Raw genomic sequence first — 25608 nt, 5'->3', positions numbered from 1 at the left:
CTGCTAAGTCGCTTCAGTCGTGTCCGACTCTGTGCGACCCCATAGACGGGAGCCCACCAGAATCCCCCGTCCCTGGGATTCTCCAGGCAAGAACACTGCAGTGGGTTGCCACTTCCTTCTCCAATGCGTGAAAATGAAAAGTGAAAGTGAAGTCGCTCAGTCGTGTCCGACTCTTAGCCACCCCAAGGACTGCAGCCCACCAGGCTCCTCCAGAGGGAGAAATTAATTTTGTTCAGTCACAGGTTATCTTAAGACTGAGATTCTTATTTTAAAAAAAAATTAACTTTAAGATGAGACATGTATAGAGAAGCATAATATATGATATTTTCATTTAGATAGTTTTTGTGTTTGCTTCTCAGGAACATGTGACCTACACAAGCTGGCTGAAATGTATTCTTTTTTGTTGTTGTTTTGTTCAGAAGGATATTGATCTATTAAAGGTGAAGTCACACATATCAAACTTGTACACTGGAGATGTGTGTGTGTGTGTGTGTAAGGGGGAAAGCACATGCATTTGATTTATGACATTATGATCCTCATTCTTCCTTACAGTGGAAGACTCTCTGGAACAGATATGGTCTTGATAATTGCATAAGTGTTCTGAAGAGGTAACTATTTAATTGCTACTTTTCAGAACATTAACTCAGACAACTGTTCTGAGTAGTACTGTCAATATGTCAATTAACGTCTAGACTGTGTGGGACCCTGAGAACAGGAGAGCAAAGAATGGGCCTGTCCTTATGAGGAGCCATTACTGTGGCCAATGTATATTAAGTTATACAACTAATGAGAGGGCACCTGAATATAATGTGATACTTGCTGTAGAACAAGATTAGGAGCAAAATATAGAACCTCAAAGAAGGAATGATTTCCTTCTGTGGAAAGAGAGGGAGTCTTCACAGAAAAGATGCCAATCAATCTAGAACTTTAGAATGAATATGTTTTTGCCAGAAGGAGGATGAGTAAGTCATTTTCTAAGCTCTCAGGAGGACTTGTCCCATGAAAACAGAATAATCGCCACTACCTTCCTCCCACAGATCAACTGCATTAACACACCAAAATGGGCTGCAGAAAAGTTAGTAAAAACCACTCACCCTAAAATTACTGTCTCTGTCTGTAATACCTTGATTCACTGTGGGATCCCTTAGACAATTAGATAATTTTTAGCTTTGTTAGGAAACATAAAATTATAATATGTGGTTTCCCGCCAAGAGATGTAAGAGACTTAGCAATTATTCTTCAGGTCAATAATTATGTTATATTTGTGTCTTTACCATCTAGCACAGTTCTTTCTGTATTACTCATGTTGTGCAGTTAATTCCAGTGAGGAAGCTAGTCACATGCAAGAAAAGTTAAGCGATTTTATGAGTGAAAACATTCAGACATGAATGGAAAAGGCATAGGATTTGATATTTGGTGACATGATTACTTCATGTTAGATAAGATATTTCACCTCTTTAATTTGAATTTTCCCCTAAATGGATGGGATAATGCTACTTAACTCCTCATATTATTAGAAAAATTAGCTTTTAGCTTAATACCTGTGACATTTATTAGAATAAAATGAGTGTGTTATTATACTAAAACAATTATAATAATTGCAAAGAACTGACTCATTGGAAAAGACCCTGATGCTGGGAGAGATTGAAGGAAAGAGGAGAAGGGATGACAGAGGATGAGATGCTTGGATGGCATCACTGACTCAATGGACGTGAGTTTGAGCAAGCTCTTGGAGTTGGCGACGAACAGGGAAGCCTGGCGTGCTGCAGTCCATGGGGTTACAAAGAGTCAGACACGATTGAGCAACTGAACTGAACTGAACTGAATGATAAGAATTACTAGTGAGTGAACACAATATATTTTTTGGTACTTTTTAAGTGTAAAAGGTACACAAAAAGAGTGTCAAGTTGAATCACTTAATGTCTTTGGACTCATGTAGTCCTCTGAAGTAAAGGAGAGGTCTGAGACAGAAGACCTCGAAGAGCTCATCTTGTGACCGTAATTAAATGGACAATCATAATAGAGTACAAACTATACATTGCACAGTGCAAGGTTGACTGTGGATTATTGATAGCTGAGTAATATGTGTACAGATACTATTATTTTTAATGAGACCTATGACTTACAGTGCTTAATTAAGGATGAAAGTTGTAACCTCTTAAAAGAGGATTAATTTCCCAAAGTGGGCTCTCTAGGAAGCAGACAGTGTGAGGGAGATTCTTGCAGAAATTCTGTCAGGGTTTGTAATTGGAATCGGCACTCTCTGAAGAGAAAGAGGGGAGTGGACCTGAGCAGAAGTTGAGCCATGTTATGGTCTCATTCGCATCCTCTGCCAACTCCATGGGAGTTCTCCACCTGTAAGGGATCTTCAGATTGTCCCAATTTGAAAAGAGAGTAGCAGGCTTTTATATCTCTTTGTCACGCAGGCATGGACTGCAGGCTCCTCTAAGAAGGTTTCATTCTTGAGACAAGGAGATTCTAAAGGGGACAGGGAACTGAGGTCTGTTTTTGAGCAGCTGTCTCAGCAGATAGCAAATTCTTTCTCCATTCCTTCCCCAAAGGGAGTGGGGGCCATCTCTAATAACACACATTATGTAGAACTAAATCATGTCAAAGAATACAAGGGGCAAAGTTTAGAGTGTGTTTAGAGAATAAGTGGTATAAACTGGATGAATAGAGTTTTCTGGGAAGAACTAATGGGAAAGTTTATTTTTAAGAAAGAAGACCTTTCTAATTGGAGGAGGGGATAGTGGGAACAGGATGTTTTGAATAGGCAAGTTACATAAGTAACCCTGGTTTACATTTTAATTTCTTGTGTATCTTCACAGAACATTTGATGTATTCCATATAGCAGTTTTTATTTTTTTTTAATTACCCTGCTTAGTCTTGATTCCTCTGGAAAGCAGATATGTAGAAAACATTTTCAGAAAGTATGAGAAAGTATCAGCAAAGCTGACATATCAAGGTAGAGACCCGTAATTTCTCTACAAAGCTATCTCAGAGAATCTGTATCCAAAAAAACAATTTTCTTTTTCTCGCCTTCAATTTTGTTGTATATGAATGAATGGTTTTTATGGCACTTATATACATACTGTATCATTAAAATTTGAAGTAAATTTGTAAAGTTAGTAAGACAGGTATTAATACCAATTACAGGTAAAAAGTTGAAACTTAGTAATGTCACATGGCAATTATAAAATGGTGACCCAGAGTATTGTAATCAAGTATACTGCTTACCTCAGAATTATTATATTATATAATCTTGTCATGGGCTGCTACCTTAAAGAATTTAGCTCTGCAATCATGGGAATTTGGAGATTGATTCAATGGTTTGGTGATAGATTACTCCTCAATGAAAGGGGCACCTCCTATGAAGTTTTGTTTCACATGGCAGTTATAAAATGGTGACCCAGAGTATTGTAATCAAGTATACTGCTTACCTCAGAATTATTATATTATATAATCTTGTCATGGGCTGCTACCTTAAAGAATTTAGCTCTGCAATCATGGGAATTTGGAGATTGATTCAATGGTTTGGTGATAGATTACTCCTCAATGAAAGGGGCACCTCCTATGAAGTTTTGTTTCACATGGCAGTTATAAAATGGTGACCCAGAGTATTGTAATCAAGTATACTGCTTACCTCAGAATTATTATATTATATAATCTTGTCATGGGCTGCTACCTTAAAGAATTTAGCTCTGCAAACATGGGAATTTGGAGATTGATTCAATGGTTTGGTGATAGATTACTCCTCAATGAAAGGGGCACCTCCTATGAAGTTTTGTTTCCTGAAAATATTAATAACACATATAGTCTCTGAGAAGGAAGCATTGGTAACTGTATTATTTGCCTCCTATCTATGATTTTATGGGCTTCCCATCTGGCTCAGTGGTAAAGAATCCGCCTGCTAAGAAATAGAGGTAGATTGATCCCTAGATCTCCCCTGGGGAGATCCCTCAGAGAAGGAAGTGACAACCCACTCCAGTATTCTTGCCTGGGAAATTCCATGGACGGAGGAGCCTGGTGGGCTAAAGTCCATGGGGTCGCAGAGTCAGACACGAAATCAGTGATTGGACAGCAACAGCTGTGATGTTATTACCCCCCCTTTAAGAAACTTCAGAGACATCCCTTCATATCTTGACTAATTTCCCTTGTGTTCTCAAATGCCCAGATCTTATTTCTCTGTTAAAATGAAGCTTTGCTTCAGTATTCCCTTTACTTAGATTTTTGAACTTTGCATAATGTTCCAAATGAAATATAACCATAGAGTTATATTATATAACATTATAGGTGAGTAAAATTCTACAAAAAAAAGAGAACCAAAAATCATTTTCTGTATGTGTCAGAAATATCTTCACTCCCATTCATTAATGTGACTCAACTATGATGATTTTTCTCATATTGATAAATTAATTCAGATCATCTCTTTTCAATGATTTTAAAGAGTAGGCCATCAAGTTATGTATCCTTTAAGCAAAAGCAACTAATTCCATAAAAGTTTATGTATGTTGAGATTTCTTAGAAATCTATAAGCTTAATTTATATTTTAAGGGAACATAATGTTAAAAACATATATTTTCTTGTTTGAGAGATTTATTGAATAATATTAAATGCCACAATTGCCATAAGGTGAAACAGGATATAAATGCAAAAAAAAAAAAAAAAAAAAACAGTGACAACAAAATTTGTTTTAGAAATAGTGTTAATGTTGTTAAAATATATATTACTTATGCAGTCTGCAGTGGAAGAATATACACGCTTATAAAATATACATGCTTATGCAGTCTGCAGCAGAAGAATCAACTGAATGAGATTCCTTTAACAGTAACCCATTCAAAATGTGCATTTCTGCTTCTAGTTATTTTATAAACCTGATGTATCTGAATGGCATCGCAGGATTCAGTCATGCTAATTTTTACCAGAGGGCATGACATTTCAGAAATTTATATGCTTTGCTTAAGAAGTAGGAGATTTAGACTATGTTAGAGAAATTTAATGCTTTATTTTTTTTTTTGTGACACGTTTGATTTAAAAGTATACATGTAGATCCATTTACAGTTTTTTGTCAATATATACCAGTAATCAAGACATCTGTATAAAAGCAGATTTTGTGGATGCTATTCTAGAAGATGCTATTTAGAAGAAATACAGCCATGTGGTATTAATACTGACGACTAACACTATTGGCTATTTAGTGTGTGCTAATCACTTTAAACGTAAAGACCCATATGCCTACATAGCATCTTCACATCTCAAGTTCACAACAAAAATTTGGGAAATAGTTAGGTCTTTTTGTTATATGATCTTACAATAAGTATCTCATGCATTTTCTTACAATATCTGTGAAATATTTGTCTTTCCTGTTAGAATTCATAGTGTAAAGAAAGAGTGCCATCTTTGGTATTCTCTAGCCTCTACTATGTATAGGGCCCAAAGTACATGCTTAGTAAACTTGTTGAATTAAATCCATAAGTTGGTTATCTATTGTCATGTAAAGAGACTTTCTAAGATTATCAAGATTAATATATAAAGGGTTACTTTAATTCAAATTTAATAGTTTTATTTAAATTATGCAGTGACTATATAAGATAATGATTTGAGGTATAAAAATTTTGTGATTTGGTCTTGAAGCTATAAATATATTTAAAATCTTAAAATGAGTTTTCATCCATAAGTTAGGATTTAGTAGAGATTTAGAACAAAAGCTTAAAGGAAACTTATTATGAAATTTTAAGATACAAGTCACATTTAACTTTCAAATCTTTTATACTTACTTCTCCATGGGCTTCCCAGGGAGCTCTAGTGGTAAAGAACCTGCCTGCCAATGCAGGAGACATAAGAGATGTGAGTTCGATCCCTGGGTCGGGAAGATCCACTGGAGGAGGGCATGGCGACCCACTCCAATATTCTTGCCTGGAGAGTCCCATGGACACAAGAGCCTGGAAGGCTACAGTCCATAGGGTTGCAAAGAGTCGGACATGACTGAAGTGATTTAGCACACATACATACTTCTCCATATTTTGAAAACTTACTGAAAATAGAGTTGATTTATTTCTTTTTATATGATATTGAATGTAGTGAAAGCATGAACAGAGACCAACATTTGAGATTTTTCATCAGTGCTTAAGCCTACTATTTTAAGCACATGTTACCGACTTTTTATAGCTTATTTTTAATATTTTTTCTTTGTGTAGTTTTATAACTGTTTAAGACTATAGCACATAGCTGTTCTATGATATTTCTTAATTAAAATATGTGTAAGGAAATATCTATAAGCCCCTGTGTTCTCACCCCATACCTTCATCTTAGTCCCACCTTCTAAGTTCAGTATCTTTGTAAATTGTCAAATCCCCCTTTTTCTGCTTTTATAAATATTTGTAATGTATTTACACTTACATTGTTAGGACTATAAGTTGATCTACATACTATTGAATGAAAGGACTCTGTTAACATTTGAAAGAAACCTAGTATGTTTTAAGAGTCATGATTTTCTTTCAATACATCTTAATCTTTTCTTAAATTCTTTAGTCGCAAAATTGCTGTTTTGTGATAATAATGTTTATGTATCTGAAGAAAGAAGTTTATTTGTGCAGTAACTCAGATATAATACTGCTGTGGACTGAGTTGTGTCTTTCCCCAAATTTTTATGTTGAAGCATTATTCTCAACATGACCACAGTGTATTTGAAGGTAGGGACTGAAAGGAGGTAATTAAGGTTAAATGAGGTCAAAAGGTTGGGGCCCTAACCCCACAAGAGAACTGGCTCTCTCTCCATCCACTTGCAATGAGGAAAGGTCAATGAGTACATCACCACAACTTCTGGCTTGATCCACAAGCCAGAAAGAGAAGCCTCATCCAAACCTGAACCCTACTGGACCTTGATCTGGGACTTGCAGCTTCCAGAACTTTGGGAAAATTAATTTGATTTTTTAAGATTGCGAATTGATGATAGACTGAGTAGACTAATACAAATACCCATTCCTGAGATAATATAGTTCCAACCTGTCACTTGAAAATTATTGGACTGCAAGGAGATCCAACCAGTCCATCCTAAAGGAGATCAGTCCTGGGTGTTCATTGGAAGGACTGATGTTGAAGCTGAAGCTCCAATACTTTGGCCACCTGATGAGAAGGACTGACTCATTTGAAAAGACCCTGATGCTGGGAAAGATTGAAGGCGGAAGGAGAAGGGGACGACAGAGGATGAGATGGTTGGATGGCATCACTGACTCAATGGACATGGGTTTGGGTGGACTCTGAGAGTTGGTGACGGACAGGGAGGCCTGGTGTGCTGCAGTCCATGGGGTCACAAAGAATCAGACACGACTGAGTGACTGAACTGAACTGAATTTATTTTCCATATGAATGAGAACAGCTAAGGTGTGAAAACAATTTTGTGGCTAGGTCAAGGAGTCAGAGTCGTAGGCATGTTATGCATTTCTGTGATTTCTCCTCATCAAAAATTACTAAATTAATTTAGTGTGATTCATTAAAGTACTGGAAAGACCAATAGTAATATTTTCCTCTTAACATTCAAGATAGTTTTTTTAAACAGAGCAAATTCATTATCTCATAAATTATAGAAAGTGCTACATTGATGGTAGCAGAACATTCAATATGAAATAACTTATGAGTTTTGTCCCTGATTTTCAAGCTTGAGCAAGTTTGTCATATTCTTGGCGATTTTAAACTAGCAATTTCTACATGATTAAGAAGTGAGTGCTATTTCAGGATTCTCTAGTGGAAAAAAAAATTATAACTCTATGTTTTGGATATTTAAATTTGTAACTTGTTAAATTTAAGCTTCTTCTAAACAGACTCTGCAAAAAATATGACTGCCCGTTAGGATCATTATCCTGGAATACTCCATAATGACGGAATTATGTAAAGTAACTCTTATTTTATGCATTGTCCTTAATAGAAAATCCTTCATTTTGCTCCTGTCAGTTTGTAGAGTAGTGATTATAGAAAATTGAAAATATATCCACTAGAATATTATTTATAATGAAACAACTACTTTTCTTTAAAAGTCAAGAAATTTGTTCAAGTGAGATATAAAAAATCTATTTTAACTGAAATGTGACTAACCAAACCACCTACTCTTTACTTTTAGGGAGAAAAAGATGATAAAACAAGTTAACAGCAGGGACTAATGTAAAATTTGCAAATTTTTTCTTTTTCAGGTTACAATCATGAGTCAATATATATTGAATTCAGTCTCTTTTTCTGGAGGTATTACACAATCATAAATAATAAACAGCAAAATGTATGTAATATAATAAGATTGTTCTGCTGAGAGTACAAACTAACATATTGGTAAAAGATTTTCAATATAAATTGAACCAAGAACTGATTTTTGGTTGATCCTTAGTTGATCAAAACCAGTTACCTAATTTACTTGGTATTGTTCCACGGTACAAAAAGGCTTTAATCTGTGAGTTGTTTGCATAGTTTTTATAGGGCAAACTATCATAAGCATTATCCCAAAGGAATAGCGTAATGAAGACAGACACAGCTTCAGAAAAACTTCATTTCAGAGCAGGAAATCAATAGGCTGCATTTCAGAGAATGAAAAGGCAATGGATGGTAATTTCATACATTATTCATATATAGACAAGTACTTATAATGTGGATTGGTAATGGTGATGATGATGACGATGTTGATGATGAACATCTGATGAAACTAATATAATGCTGTATGTCAATTATACCTCAATTAAAAAAACAAAAACTTCTACCTATGAACTTGAAGTGCATATTTAGGTTTTCTCCCCAGTTTCATTTGCTACACTGCTACACCCAACCACACACATCATTTTAAGCCCTGGATGAGCTGAGGGACATGAGACAGGAGATAGTTTTTATCTTTTATTTAATTATTTGTTTAAAAAATTACTGGAGTATACTTACTTTACACTACTATGTCAGTGTTTGCTTACAGCAAAGTGAGTCAGCCATGTGTACACACAGATCCCCTTGTTTTTGAATTTCCTTCCCGTGTAATCACCACAGCGCAGAGTAGAGTTCCCTCTGCTATAGAGTAGGTTCTCATTAGTTATCCATTTTATGCATAGTAGCATGGATGTATCAATCCCAATCTCCCAATTCTTCCCACCCCCGCCTTGTTCCCTTTGTTATCAATATGTTTGTTCTCCGGTTCTGTGTCTCTGTTTCTGCTTTGCAAATAGCGTTTGGTTGTTCTGTTTTCAGTATCGGTGTTAGAGTAAATGTTGATTATTTTATTCTTTGCTTCATTGGTGATGAATTGAAGCAAATTTGATTCAGACAGGCTACCTGGTGGAATGATGCAGAACCATCCACAAAAACATCTGTACTAATCAAGCAATGCGGTAAATTAGAGCTTTATGGAAAAGACATTGATCCAAGAGGATCATTAACCAACTGATCTAAGTTATAAGGTAAAGGAGGGAACACTGTCGAGATCTTGCTTTTCGGATCTGTCAATGACTGCTGTGAAAGCCTGGCTGCTACTTGTTTCAGTTCAAGCTGTTCTATGACTTTGGTTTCCTGTATGCTGTTGTAAAGGGCCTCCTTGGTGGCGCTAGCTTTAATGAACCTGCCTGCCAATGCAGAAGTAAGAGACCCAGGTTCAATCCCCGGGTCAGGAAGATCCCCTGGAGGAGGACATGGCAACCTACTCCCATATTCTTGCCTGGAGATTCCCGTGGGCAGAGGATCCTGGCGGGCTGCAGTCCACAGGGTCTCAAAGAGTCAGACATGACTGAAGCAGCTTAGCACATACTGTTGTAAGCAAGAAATAATTAAGAGGTTAAAAACCCAGAAAAAATTATCCACATTTCTTGCACTCCATTTACAAAGGAGTCAGTCACAAAGGGAGAGGTAATTGCTGCAACTTAACAAAAGTTAATTAGGGAGAAGGCGGGATGGATGATATACGTTCTGTGACAGAGTACTGTGTAGGGATGTTCACGCCGTCATATGTTTGCTTGCCTTTTAATGACGCAAGGACCAGAGGAGACCTGTGAAAAACAGTTAGCATAGCTTTAACACAGGCAGTTCTTAATTATCCATAGCATGTTGACATCAGATAATTAGTGTCCTGAATTTTAATAATATTTGATCATTAACTTCAGCATATAGAAGGATGCAGAACAGTGTCTGAGTATAACATTCATAATGGCGAGCATGTGTGATGACAAATGCAAAGATGCCGATTAAGCCATATCCCTATTGCATAGTTTATTCAAATACCACTAATGCTCTTAAACACAACACCCTTAGCTCCTGTTATATCAGGCTATGTCACATGTGATCTACTGTATTTATAGACATGTATATGAACAGTTATAACTATATGTATGCTTTAATTTAATACATTTTGTGAGCACATATACATTCCTAAGCAAATGGATGTTCAAATGTCAGTGAAAAATGTTATAGATTTGGGAATCGTAAACCTATAGTTGATGAGTTAATGAATGGCCTTTTGGAGGGGAGTAGGGGGAGAGCTAGAATTTAAAAGTTTGAGAGAGAACTGGTACAATATCAAAAACACATGATGAAAATCAAAAAGGAGTACCTAGGCCAGTTGAAGAGGAGGCTGTCACAGTAACCAAAGAAGGAAAATTTCCTGAGTCAGTTGATTGTAGAATTAAATGTCACAGGAGGTCAGTAGAATGGAGGCAAGAATAAAGTCCAAGGATTTAACAATTTCAGGCCATGAGACACAATTCTGATGGACAACTTGGGGTAGAGACTGTCATAATCATATTTGTCATGGTTCAGAACAAAGCCTCACACTATGACATATGTGGTGAAAGTGCTCAGTGTTGGCTGAATTGAAATGTAATAGATTACTTTTTATGCTGATTTCATACAACATTTATCAGACTGGTAAAGACTCTAAAATAGATTGTGAGCCTGAATTTTGTTTGAAAAAAGGCCTGCCTTTGTTCTCTTCTAATACATTATAATAACCTTGTTTTTTCCTCGTTTTGTCACCTCATCCTATTTTCACACATCCCTGACATCACTAAGAAGCCGAATTTAGCCTCACATAAATTTCATCTTTGAGAACCTGATAATCTCAAAAACAGAGGTCATAAAAGAAAAGACGTTAATTCTGTTAAGATAAACTATGCCTTTATGGGTCTCTTCTCATATATTTTTTGGGCTTCCCTAACAGCTCAGGTGGTTAAAAAAAAAAAAAAAAAATCAGCTCCTGCAATGCAGGAGACCCTGGTTCAATACCTGGGTCAGAAAGATCCTCTGGAGAAGGAAATGGCAACTCACTCTAGTATTCTTGCTTAAAAAATTCCATGGACAGACTATGGGGTTGCAAAGAGTCAGACTGACTAAGCAACTAACAATTTCACTTTCTCATGTATTTATTATCATTCATTCTTAATAGAGAATAATTCTTAATTTTCAGTCTAATATATTTTTTATTTAGGGGCTTCCTTGATGGCTCAGATGATAAAGAATCTGCCTGCAATGCAGGAGACCCAGGTTCAGTCCCTGGGTGTAGAAGATCCCCTGGAGAAGGGAATGACTACCTATTCCAGTATTGGTGCCTGGAGAATTCCATGGACAGAGGAGCCTGTGGCCTAGAGTCCACGGGGTCACAAAGAGTCGGACACGACTGAGCAGCTAAAAATTTCACTTTCTGTGCTTCCTTTGCATAAAGTAAAGTGTATATAGGTGTATATGTATAGCTATATTTTATGTTTTGCTTTTCATTTCTGTAGTTCTTTTTCTCCGTAGTTTCTTCGCTTTTCTCAGAGGTTTAAAATCACGTGCCATATCATGTGCTCATCTATAGTTTAGTTCAGTCGCCCAGTCGTGTCCAACTCTTTGAGACCCTTTGGAATACAGCACACTAGTCTTCCCTGTCCATCACCAGCTCCCAGTGCTTGTTCAAACTCATGTCCATCAAGTCAGTGATGCCACCCAGCCATCTCATCTTCTGTTGTCCTCGTCTCCTCCTGCCTTCAATCTTTCCCAGCGTCAGGGTCTTTTTCAATGAGTTAGTTCTTCGCATCAGGTGGCCAAAGTATTGGAGTTTCAGCTTCAGCATCAGTCCTTCCAATGCATATTCAGGACTGATCTCCTTTAGGATTGACTGGTTTGATATCTTTACAGTCCAAGGGACTCTCAAGAGTCTTCTCCAACACCACAGTTCAAAAGCATCAGTTCTTCAATGCTAAGGTTTCTTTATAGTCCAACTCTCACATTCATACTAGATGTCACTAGACAGACTTTTGTTGGCAAACTAATGTCTCTGCTTTTTAATATGCTGTGTAGGTTGGTCATAACTTTTCTTCCAAGGAGCAAGCGTCTTTTAATTTCATGGCTGCAGTCACCATCTGCAGTGATTCTGGAGCCCAGAAAAATAGTCTGCCACTGTTTCCAGTGTTTCCTCATCTATTTGTGGTGAAGTGATGGGACCAGATGTCATGATCTTAGTTTTCTGAATGTTGAGTTTTAAGCCAACTTTTTCAGTCTCCTCTTTCACTTTCATTAAGAAGGTCTTTAGTTCTTACTATCTGCCATAAGGGTGGTATCATCTGCATGTCTGAGGTTATTGATATTTTCCTAGCAATCTTGAGTCCAGCTTGTATTTCATCCAGCCAGACATTTCACATGATGTACTCTGGATGTAAGTTAAATAAGCAGAATGACAATATACAGCCTTGATATAACCCCTTTCTTGATTTGGAACCAGTCTGTTGTTCCAGGTCTGATTCTAACTGTTGCTTCTTGACCTGCATACAGATTTCTCTGTATATAGGAGGCAGGTTAGGTGGTCTGGTATTCTCATCTCTTTAAGAATTTTCCAGTGTGTTGTGATCCACACAGTTAAAGGCTTTGGTGTAGTCAATAAAGCAGAAGTAGATGTTTTCTGGAACTCTCTTGCTTTTTTGATAATCCAGTGGATGTTGGCAATTTGATCTCTGGTTCCTCTGCCTTTTCTAAATCCAGCTTGAACATCTGGAAATCACAGGTCACATACTGCTGAAGCCTGGCTTGGAGAATTTTGAGCATTACTTTACTAGCGTGTGAGATGAGTGCAATTGTGCAGTAGTCTGAACATTGTTTGGCGTTGCCTTTCTTTGGGATTGGAATGAAACTGACCTTTTCCTGTCCTGTGGCCACTGCCGAGTTTTCCAAATTTACCGACATGTTGAGTGCAGCACTTTCACAGCATCATCTTTTAGGATCTGAAATAGTTCAACTGGAATTACATCACCTCCACTATCTTTGTTAGTAGTGATGCTTCTTCTGGCCCACTTGACTTCACATTCCAGGATGTCTGGCTCTAGTTGAGTAATCACACCATTGTGGTTATCCGGGTCATGAAGATCTTTTTTGTATAGTTCTTCTGTGTATTCTTGCCAACTCTTTTTAATACCTTCTGCTTCTGTTAGGTCCATACCATTTCTGTCCTTTATTGTGCCCATCTTTGCATGAAATGTTCCCTTGGTATCTCTAATTTTCTTGAAGAGATCTCTAGTCTTTCCCATTCTGTTGTTTTCCTCTATTTCTTTGCACTGATTACTGATTCTTATCTCTCCTTGCTGTTCTTTGGAACTCTGCATTCAGATGGGTCTATCTTTCCTTTTCTCCTTTGCCTTCAGCTTCTCTTCTTTCCTCAGCTATTTGTAATACCTCGTCAGACAACCATTTTGCCTTTTCGTATTTCTTTTTCTTGGGGCTGGTCTTGATCACTGCCTCCTGTACAATATCACGAACTTGTATCCCTAGTTCTTCAGGCACTATATGAGATCTAATCCCTTGAATCTATTTTTCACTTCCACTGTATAATCGTAAGGGATTTGATTTAGGTCATACCTGAATATTCTAGTGGTTTTCCCTATTTTCTTCAGTTTAACTCTGAATTTGGCAATGAGAAGTTCATGATCTGAGCCACAATCAGCTCCCAGTCTTGTTTTTGTTGACAGTATAGAGCTTCTCCATCTTTGGCTGCAAAGAATATAATCAGTGTGATTTCAGTTTTGAACATCTGGTGATGCTCATGTGTCGAGTCTTCTCTTGCATTGTTTTAAGAGGGTGATTGCCATGACTAGTGCATTTTCTCCCATCCAAGTACTAACCAGGCCCGACCCTGCTTAGCTTCCGAGATCAGAAGAGATCGGGCGTGTTCAGGGTGATATGGCCGTAGACGACTACTGCATTTTCTTAGCGAAACTCTGTTAGCCTTTGCCGGACTTCATTTTGTACTCCAAGGCCAAATTTGCCTATTACTCCAGGTACCTCTTGACTTCCTTCTTTTGCATTCCAGTCCCCTGTAATGAAAAGGACATCTTTTTTTGGTATTAGTTCTAGAAGGTCTTGTAGGTCTTCACAGAACCATTCAACTTCAGTTTCTTCAGCATTACTGGTTGGGGCATAGACTTGGTTTATACCAATAGACTGCTATTGAATGGTTTGTCTTCCAAACCATATTGAATGGTTTGGAAATGAACAGAGTCCTTCTGTCATTTTTGAAATTGCACGCAAGTACTGTATTTTGGACTCTTTTGTTGACTATGAGGGCTGTTCCATTTCTTCTAAAGGATTGTTACCCACAGTAGTAGATACAATAGTTATCTAAATTGAATTCACCCATTCCAGTCCATTTTAGTTCACTGATTCTTAAACTGTTGAAGTTTACTTTTGTCATCTCCTTTTTGACCTCTTCCAATTTCCCTTGATTCATTGACCTAACATTCCAGCTTCTATGCAATATTTTTTTTTTTTTTTTACAGCATTGGACTTGACTTCCATCACCTGTCACATACACAACTGGGCGTTGTTTTTACTTTGGCTGTGTGTATTCATTCTTTCTGGTGTTAATTCTCCACTCTTCTCCAGTAACATATTGGGCACCTACCGACCTGGGGAGTTCATCTTTCAATGTCCTATCTTTTTGCCTTTTCATACTGTTCATGGGGTTCTCAAGGCAAGAATACTGAAGTGGTTTGCCATTCCCTTCTCCAGTCGACCACGTTTTGTCAGAAGTCTCTGCCGTGATCCGTCCACCTCGGGTGGCCCTACAGGACACGGCTCATAGTTTCGTTGAGTTAGACAAGGCTGTGGGCCATGTGATCAGTTTGGTTAGTTTTCTGTGATTGTGGTTTTCATAGTTTCTGCCCTCTGAGGGATAAAGATAAGAGGCTGATGGAAGCTTCCTGATGGGAGAGACTGACTGGGGGAAACGGTCTTGTTCTGCTGGGTAGGGCCATGCTCAGTAAATCTTTTGTCCAATTTTCAGTCGATGGGCGGGGCTGTGTTCTCTCCCTGTTGTTTGACCTGAGACCAGACTATTTGGAGGTGATGAAGATAATGTGGACTGCCTTTGCTGCAGTCTGCAGTCCCCTCACTCTGCCTACCCAGGCCTCCGCCCGAGTCCTGGACACTCACAGTCAAGGTCTGGGTCAGTCTCTTGTGGGATCACTGCTCCTTTCTCCTGGGTCCTGGTGTGCACAAGGTTTTTTTTCGTGCCTTCCAAGAGTCCGTTTCTCCAGTCCTGTGCAAGTTCTGGTGACTCCATAGTGGGGTTAATGGCGACCTCCTCCAAGGAGGCTTATGCCACACCCAAGTCTACTGCAGTGGCCGGCCACAGAGATGGGGCTCTGGGTGCAGCTGACCTGAGTGTGGCTCATCTATAAAAATGTAAGAAACCACCTAAAACGTTTGGAAACTTTATTTTTCTATTTTCCTGTATGATAATACTAATCTCTCACCTTTTATTTTGAGTCACATTTCCTTTAAAAATTACATAAGCAACAAACAGAAATCCATGATGCTCTTTCACCAAACTTTGGGTGTTATACTTTGTAAGTCACTTCTTGTGCACCTGCTGCATTAAATACTGGTGTTATGTCTGAAAAGATACCAGCTGACCTCTTTTACACTGCCTTCTGACTGCTTTGATGTTTCATTATTTTCTTCAATCCAGGGATGAAATGGATGAATGGATCTTAATTATAGTGTCCTGGTGACTCTTTTCTCAGATCATTTTTCTGGACAAGCATCAGCTAATCTGACAAATCATGAACAGTTTACTTTATAGTGTGGTTGGGATTAAGTTACTAACTGGAACCTGCAGGGAGCATAAAAGAACAGTGTCTCTTGATAAAATCCACTGGATGTTTGCCATGCCTGTTTTCAATTTTAATCAGTAAGCTTTAGGAATGGAGAACTATAAACAGATAATTATCCAACAGATGTATTTTTATACATTCACCTATAGGACTTCAAACACAAACAGGCCCTATATATCAGATTTACATATCTAAAATCTTATTGTGTCTTTGCCTATGAATTTTCTTCCTTCCAATTTTTCACCATGTAGAAAGAGCTACTATGTAATATTTGTTCTTATTTAAAGCAACTTTAGATATAGTACTTTCTTAGAATTAGATTATTTATTAGAAGTCTTTTAGTTTCCTGAAGGTAATAGTACAAAATAGGTGGGTATTTTTTATTCTTTTAACTCTCTTTTGACTTGAAGGATATTTTTATGTGATAATGGAATGGATGGATTTTTGAGGAGAATTTGAATTCAAATTCTGTCGTTTTTCAAGTTCAAATAAAATAGAAAGTGAAAATTTGGGGGAAGCTACACAATTATTTCAGGATTTATAATAGTAAATCAATATTTACATTGTTATTTAAAGATTTTCATACACCAAAAGTCTTTCAACATTTATGCTGTTCTTTTTTTCTGAGAGCAATTGATTGTTTTTATAAATTTCGTGTGCATTCTACTAGATAACATGGTTTCTTGTTCAGCTTTATGTTTGTTGTTGTAGACAAGAAAACCATCATGCAGTTTCTTTATACAGGTCGATAAATGCAAAATGTGTTCATTAGTTAAACAAATGAGTAACATGTAAAACCGTATTTTTCAGTAACTATCATTTAATTGACATTTTGCTTCATCTGTCTTCTTTTAGGTATGTAATAAACATACCTAAAAGAACTCAAAGTAGAAATTAGATTTAATAATCCCTCTAGGTAACTGAAATAACCCTGATTGTTGTTATAAAACAGTCTTTTTTTTTATTGTTCTTAGACTGTAAATAAATGTATCGACAGTGAAGCATTAACAACACATCCAGAAAGACTTTATTTAATAATGATGATATAAAATACATCTTATGCCATTCGATTTATCTAATTTATAACTCTGTTTGATTACCCCAGCAAGCCTTTCATCTGTAGGAATTGCACTCTGGGGACTAGTCAGCTTATTAATTCATCGCTTGTTCTTTTATGGTTGCATCCCTATTATAGTAGGAACATAGAATGATACTCTCTTCTGAAAGCTGCCAGCCAACCAGCTCCAATCTAGCTGACCTTTTGTTTGTAACTATAATCCTAATGGTTTTTCTATTGGCTTCTGTTTCTAATAGGTTGCACTACAATCTCCCTTTTTGTCTTATGGTATCATGATGAGGGTAGGCCAGCAAGAATGAATTCCACACCTGCGATTACAGTTTTACAAAGAGGAAGGACCTGCTTCAAGTTAACCTGTAGGCTTTTTTAAAATGCCTTTTGATTTATCTGTCACCTGATCCATCAGCAATGAATAATTTTCATGGAAGGTGCACTTTAATTACATTCCCATTTGACTTGCATTATCAAGCCCTATCTAGGTAATTAATCTCACCAAGTATCCAATTTCGGCCTTTATTGCTGGCAGGCAGGCCTCTTGAATTATGTGTGCTTGAATGGGTCTTGGGTCTTTTTAACCAGGCAGACCCTGAAGGAGACCTGGAGCCTTCCCAATCCTGGAACCGGGTCTCAAAAAGGTTTTCTTTTTCCTTTAGATATTGTGATTAAATTATATTTGACATCAAAAGTACATTTCCATATTTAATGAGGCCTATAGATGACTATAATCATGAAAGCCTTCACTTTTAGGTGTAGCCAGTCTGCATGTCATTTTGTATGTGGTGGGTCTGTGCTAAACTGTTAACTATAGCTAACATCTGTATCAATCTGCTGATACAAATTTGCCACAGTTACCACCTAAACTTAAGCGTGTTCTTTTAGTTCAGAATTTAAGCTTTATATGAATTTAGGTAAATATTTAGTTAAAAGATGGTTAAATCAAAATTAGAATCACAATTATCCGGCTTTATATTTAGTCATATACTTTTCAACAATTTTCTTTATTTTGAATTAACAAATAGCTCATCTTTTATGTTTTCCCTATCTTTTGATTTTGATGATCTTCATCCCTTAATTACTTAAGTCAATTAATGCCAGAGTTCAATGATCTTACAAGTTAGTTATATACATACATGTAATAATTCTGAAATATATTATTTGCCTTTCTGTTATAGTCTTGTTTTAAATCTAGTGCAAAAATTTTCAATGTGCTTTATGATTTTCTAATTTGGAAATTATGTTTATAGGGAATACATCTGTTTGCTTCTCTCCTCTGAAGACATTACAAAAAACACTAGGAGCTTCTTGAAAATCAAATTAAAATATAGTGTAAATAGATCAGTTGCCTATTTGAAAGTGATGTAAACCTAAATATCTGACAATTTTTTAAGCCTTACATTGCCTGATTAGTAGAAGAGAAGGCTGTTCAATCTTTTGTAGACTAAATAGGTTATAATATTTACACAGTAAGACATTTTGGAAACTATGGACTGATGATAGAGGGGACAAAGGATGAGTACCTCTCCAGCTTCTGCTATCACCCCTATATGGTTAATTTTATACACCTCCGCCACTTACCCTGACCCCTCTCACAAATTCATACCATGTATCTCAAGGCTATAGTTATGGCTGAATTTGTAAGTATTTTGCCATCAAGCCAAACTCCACAGGATAAAAACCCTATTTTTTAATATGTAATTATTCTTAATACATAACTTTAATCTGACTCTTTGTTTTTGAGACAGATAGTTGAACACATTTTAATGGAATACATATTATGTATGGATTCCTAAAGCATTTATCATCACTTTGTAAGAATCGCATAGTATTTTTTTATATTAGTTGCCCTTGTCATTTATTTTTTTCATAGTAGTTTAATTGTAAGAGTATATAGAAACCTTTTATCATTTACCATATAGTAACACTTTACCAAAACATTGTACCATTTTACCAAATAATCAGTTTAATCTATTTCAGTTATATATGTTCATAATTATGCTTATAAGATACAAGAGAGCTTAACTCAGAATTTAAATTGGCAGGGATATTTGCTACTGAATGGTTCACTATTGTGAATTCCTCAGTAAAGTGTGTGTGTGTGCGCACATCTGTATATATATATACACACACACATGCACACCCATATTTGTACATTATATGTAATATGAATATGTATGAATTCGTATTAGACATTTTAAAAGTAATTATTTCCTTTATGAATATACTATTAACATATATGCACCTGATAATTATGTATATAGTGTCCCTTAGTAGTTATATTTCCTCACAAATATTAATAGCTAATCAAAGAGCTCATGGCTTTTTAACATCTCTCCTTACATTTATTTTCCTTTTGGCATTTTTGATTCAAGATGGTTTGTGTGTGTGCATGTGCTTAGATGCTCAGTTGTGTCCAGCTTTTTGTGACCCCATGGACTCTAGCCCACCAGCCTTTGTCCATGGGGATTCTCCAGACAGGAATACTGGAGTGGGCTGCCATGCCCTCCTCCAGGGGATCTTCCCAACCCGAGGATTGAACCCAGGTCTCCTGCATTTCAGGTAGACTCTTCACTGTTGTATTTTTCAGTAATTATTATTGTTCCCTGTAGCAGCATTTTGAACTGGACTATAACAAACATAATTAATGCTCACAGATAAAGGAAGTGAGACTTAAATGAGAAAGACTGCATCATATAGTAAATCAACAGAATCTAGCTTAGAATTTAGGAATAATTTGTTAACTGAAACATTCTATCAGAGTTATTTTGCTTTTCTTCTGTGTACTCTCAGATGTTGATCTTTTTCAGTATATTGATTTGCCAAAAATATTTATTGCTTAGGCTGTTTACAGGGTCAATAAATATATCAAAGCAAAATCAGTTTCTGTATAATAGTGCATGTAGAGGTAGACTTAAAAGACATCAGATTAGTTTGACTTAGAATGAGAGATTTAGAATCTGAATGTTTGACTCCATGCTATACAAGTTGCTTTTTGACTTTGTGCAATTAATGCAATCTTTTTATCTTATTAGTTAAACAAGTATTATGTGGAGCATTATGTGAAAAAGTTTTGTAAAATTAAAACCCTGCAGTTGTCATTTGGTGCTGTTGATAATCTAGAATGGAACACTGCTGTAAATTTAACTGTACATTAAATTAAAAATTAACTGCACATTCTTAGAAAAAATTAGCAAAATAATGCTGATTATAATACAAATTAACGTTGACTTTATTCTCCCAATATATAGTCCTCTCAGTAGCCAGACCTACAAAAGAAAAGATATTTTAAAAACCTGTTTCTGGGCAAAATTATCATAGTGCAGAAAATTCAAGGAATTAATAAGAGGTGTGTTGGATATAATCAATTTCATAAAATGAGCTTTGAATTTATAACATATTGTCTCACAAAAAATTAAAATCCTATTTTTATTGCCAGTTTTCATATTATTTTACTTTTAGAAAATGATGTTCAGTATCAATGTTAAAAGTCTTCCCTGGTGGCTCAGCAGTAAAGAATCTGCCTGCAATGCAGGAGCCTCTGGACGTGCAAGTTCGATCCCTGGGTTGGGAAGATCCCCTGGAAGAGAGGATGGCAACCCACTCCAGTATTCTTGCCTGGAGAATCCCATGGACAGAGGACCTTGGAGGGCTACGGTCCATAGGGTCACAGTCAGACACGACTCAAGTGACCTAGGAGCAGCAGCTTCAGTGTTAAAATTGAATATGTTTTTGAAATTTAATTAAACATACAATTTAATTTGCTAGATACATAGAGATATTATAACTATATATAATTTTCTTTACTACTCCATCAGTATACAGGGATCTTCCACTTTTAGGCTTAATTTATATTGTATTTTGAGGGTAAGATAATATAAATCTAGAAAAGAATGATTTTATAGAAACAAATTGAAAGTATTCTAAAGATCAATAATCTTTAGTTATATTTTTAAAAGATATTAGTATCCATCTTCATAAAATGATAGGAGAATTAAAATGACTTATTTTTATTTTGATTATTTAATATTCAGATGTGGCTGAGAAACCTGGGAACATCTGTATTTGAAGTTTAAGCTCATTTATGGCAAACTGGGAATAGGAGAAATATGACTTAGAGAGAAGGCTGAATTTCAGTGCTTCAGATATGGTATAGAATTTCTAAGTACCTGAAAATGGCTCTATTATTTGCTATATTTGATTGATTTCTATTTTTCCAGTGGTTCCTTCTCTATTGGCTAAACCATGAGCCCTTGAAAACACATTCTTGTGCACGCCTCTCTATTAGATTACTGCAGACTGCCTGGGAGCCACGGCCGGGGAGGGTGGGGCGGTGATGCAAGAATTAGGAGCTAAAAGATGTCAAATGTAAGAGAAAAAAGGAAAGCGGAAAGAGGACATGACTTTGCACACGCATTCCAACTCGGGAATTCTATGACAGCAGTTCCAGACTGACCTCTACTCCAGAAAGTCCTTGTCTCCCTTTTACATTTCTACCTCCAGGGGCTGTTGATGGGTATTTCTAGCAACATGACAATATTCTTGGGCTTCCTGGCCTGGAGTTTTATACTGTTTGACATGGCATCTCTTTTTTTCTCTTTTCTTTTCTTTTCCATACACCCTGTCCTCTTGCCTTTTTCTCTCCCCTTCCTGTCTTTCCTGCTATTCTGTTTGATTTGGTGGTGAGCAGTAGCTAGGTACACAAGAAAGAAAAAAAAAGCTACGATATGAAACCACGATCCCAATGTCACAAGAGTCGTATAAATGGCGAACAAAGCACAGGTTGTTCCCTGAGAATTCATTTCTTTGCCTCCAGGATGCTGCTGTTTTTTTCCATCCTGTGATATTTACTTCTCTTTCTTACATACATCTGACTTGAGAGCTGCAGGTCTGAGATCAGTGGTGAGGAAAACAACAGACTTGTCTGCGATACTGTCCTGTTTGATATGGAAAAATGTTGGGATATTTTCTTTTCCTGCTAGCTATCCGTGACAGAAATTTTTCAATTATCGACTGACTACATTTATACAAATATGCACGAGTGGTTTTTAAAAGTAGATGTTTGAGACCTTTCGATACAAGATTTTCTTTCCTTCCAGTACATCAAAATTCTCTTAAATAGAGCAGCACTATGTCCAGACTGATTTGATATTTTAAAAGTAACTTTTTCTAAGGGTGGAATTGGTCAGAGACCTATCCACAGAAAAGTAGGTCTCATTTCTAATCTGTATTCCAAAGAATAAAAATAGTCTTTTGTTACAGCCTTATTCAACCAATGTGTAAATACACTCACTATAAGATCTTGTGATTCTGACCTTTTGAAAATGGTGTGTAGTCACTGGAACCTTGCTTTTGATCACGAGTAATCTTTGACATTATTAAGCAATCTTATCCTTGAGGATCTTTCTTAAGTGTTCTGGGTCAGTCTCCCAGGGGAGAAAAGGGAGATTTTACATCGTGGATTTGAAAGCAAAGCAGCAGTACCCTCTTCTGTTGTGTAATGTACTTTTCTGTGAAGATTCTCACTGTAGCTAATGCACCTTCAGTCAAATGCAGCAAAACCACACCATCAGTCACTTTTAATTACTCCTTTAAAGTTAGTTCACGCGTACCTCTTTCATAACCACTCCTAGCCGGATGGATGCCTATCAAAGGAACAAGTTAGCTGATAGACGCTTCTTTGTTTTTTTCCCTTCCTTTTCTATAGTGTTTTTTAAAGTGGATTTAATTTATATTACTCTAAGCACCCTTCAGATTTATGGTAAAATTTTGAAATTGGAAGAACGATGCCATGCAAAGCAAGAGATGACTCTTGGCTGCTTGATGGGTAGTTGCTATTGGAGGTAGTTGTTGGTGACAAGCAAAACTATTTTTCCTGTTCTTACAAGGTGTAAAAGGTTTTGTATAACTGTCCATTTGACTCACCACTAGGCTTTCAAAGTGGTAGGAACACTGTATGAAATAGTTTGTAATGTGCAGCATGTGAGTAGAATCTGAAACCTTCGTGTTTGTTGGCATTTGCATGGTTTACTGAAGCTAAGCTCATGGAGGAGAGTGCAAGGAATATTCTCTGAGCCATCTTAAGAATCAAGAGCAGTGTTGTAAATGAAGTTATGCAGTGGCTGTAGTTTTCTCTCTTATGTTAAAAAGACTTATAGTAATTGAAAGGCTTGAGTGTTTTGCTACTCAGTACACTATATAAACTTTTTAAGTTTTTTCCTTTTTATGTTACTACTTTAAGTCCACTTTTAAAAATAGATAAATCACAATTAGACTTTATTCAGTTTATATTGGGTAGCAAAGATAATACATGTGCCTCTTTTCTAGGTTATAGAGAAAAAGCTGTATCATTCATCTTTCATGTCCCGGGTAGATATGTTCAGATCTCCATACTACCAAATCTGTAGACTATGAAGAGATAACAAAGAGGGTTTTCCCAAGTGCTTTGAATCTTAATAATCTCTTTTAAATTATTAGACAGCTAAATGGTTTCTAAGTTTTCACCAAATGCAAAGGAAAATTATGTAATTTATAGCAACTTATATTTTAGTAAGAATTTATTGTAATATGAATTGAGAAACTATAACTAGTTTCCAGCCCTCCTAAAAAACAAAAACTGGATGATTATCATAAGATCACTAAATTATGGGTGAACTTATGGGTCCAACCATTTTTTTTTCCTTTTTCCCTCTTTTTCTTAGTACTCTGTATCTTTTCTGGTGGGCTCCATCACAAAACACAGGTGCCTTTTTAAGTATAATTATTTCATTGCTTTTGCTTAAGTAATTCCTTATGTTCCTAATGACACCCAGAACCTTAACTAATCCTTTGAAATTAGAATGTAAATACCAATGAAATTGTAAAATCTTAAATAGAATTCATGGCCCAGGTTTGGTGAGACCAAAAAGCTTATATTACAATCCTAGACAGATAATATATCACACATGTAAATGATTATGCTTTACATTGGATGGAAAGCCTCATTTCATCCTAATACTAGAAACAGATGTAGACAGAATTTTTATAATATTACTTGAGTACCCCCCCCCCTTATATTTTGAGACATAGAAAAGTAAGACTGGAGTTACATGAGAGGTATTTAGGGATTCAGTCCTGCCTGCTAACATTTTATTGACTCCTTAGTTTTCTGAGGCAGAGAAAGCAATGGCACCCCACTCCGGTACTCTTGCCTAGAAAATCCCATCAATGGAGGAGCCTGGTGGGCTGCAGTCCATGGGGTCGCGAAGAGTCGGACACGACTGAGCGACTTCACATTTACTTTTCACTTTAATGCATTGGAGAAGGAAAGGGCAACCCACTCCAGTGTTCTTGCCTGGAGAATCCCAGGGATGGGGGATCCTGGTGGGCTGCCGTCTATGGGGTCGCGCAGAGTCAGACGCGACTGAAGCGACTTAGCAGCAGCAGCAGTTTTGTGAAGAATGTGTTGTTATTCAGAATACCGGGGGAAATTAAGCAAATTGCCCCAGGTGATAAGGACCCAGATGATGTGTCCGAATGAGATGACCACTGAGATCAGCTCTCAGATGACCACTGAGCCCATCCTCTTACCTCCTAGGTTATATTATTCCTTCCTGTTCTTGAGTTTTGAGGTTGTGTTGCTTTTTTTCTAGAGAAAAAGTCCATCCTAATAAACATGATGCATAGACATACTGGAAAATTTCTAAATAGAGTCTACACATCACAATCTGTATACTATTTTTAGATTAAGTGTAAAGGTATATAACATGCAAATACATTCATGGAATCCAAGGACTGACATGGATTTGCATTACACTTTTAACCTTAATATTTTTGAATTTGATTCAGAATGTCCTAGTTATAATGCTTGGAAAACCCACAGGGATACAGATTTCTACCCAGAGTAGTAGCCATGGCAACCCCATGGACTTTAGCCCGCTAGGCTCTTCTGTCCATGGGATTCTCCAGGCAGGAATACTGGAGTGGATAGCCATCGCCTTCTCCAGGGGATCTTCCTGACCCAGGAATTGAACCCAGGTCTCCTGCATTTCAAATTCTAGCTGTTATGTATACAGGTCAAAGACTTATCTCTAGAAATATAAAATTTATGTAAGTAGAAATATAAAATTAGTTTCTGTTATTTTGATAATCTTAAACTAGGATATTTTATGTTTAAATTAAAACTTTACATAGTTTGATTGCTTTAAATCTTTGCCAGATCACATTGTTGATCATATCTGTTTCTTTGAAAATTTGAAATTAAAAAACTAATGTAAATAATATTTTTTTACTTAAGTGTATTGAAAATTTAAGGCATTTTTCTGAAACATCTCTTTTGCCTTCAGGAAGTGTATTAATAGAATGTGCACATAAACAATACAATGTATTTATGAACTTGCTTACTTTTGCCATGAACAAGAAGATTACAGTGTAGCACAAAAATTTAACTTCATCAAACTTAGAAGT

The 25608-nt window shown here is 36.5% G+C and overlaps 1 protein-coding gene across 6 annotated transcripts in view; it reads left to right on the top strand.

The window, feature by feature from the left end:
• Positions 1–25608, top strand: part of EPHA7 (EPH receptor A7) — a 201957-nt gene that overhangs the window by 71080 nt on the left and 105269 nt on the right. Inside the window, exon 6 of one of the 6 annotated variants that reach the window (XM_043439574.1) lies at positions 15887–17106. The exons of the other annotated variants lie outside the window; for them this stretch is intronic. Coding sequence (XP_043295509.1) covers positions 15887–15912 — 26 coding nt within the window. The 3' untranslated portion in view covers positions 15913–17106. Of the gene's footprint in view, positions 1–15886; positions 17107–25608 lie in introns of those variants that run through there. 6 annotated transcript variants of the gene reach the window in all.

This window comes from Cervus canadensis, chromosome 20 (assembly GCF_019320065.1).
Source record: "Cervus canadensis isolate Bull #8, Minnesota chromosome 20, ASM1932006v1, whole genome shotgun sequence".
Lineage (NCBI taxonomy): Eukaryota > Metazoa > Chordata > Mammalia > Artiodactyla > Cervidae > Cervus > Cervus canadensis.
This window is presented reverse-complemented; position numbering and strand designations above follow the sequence as displayed.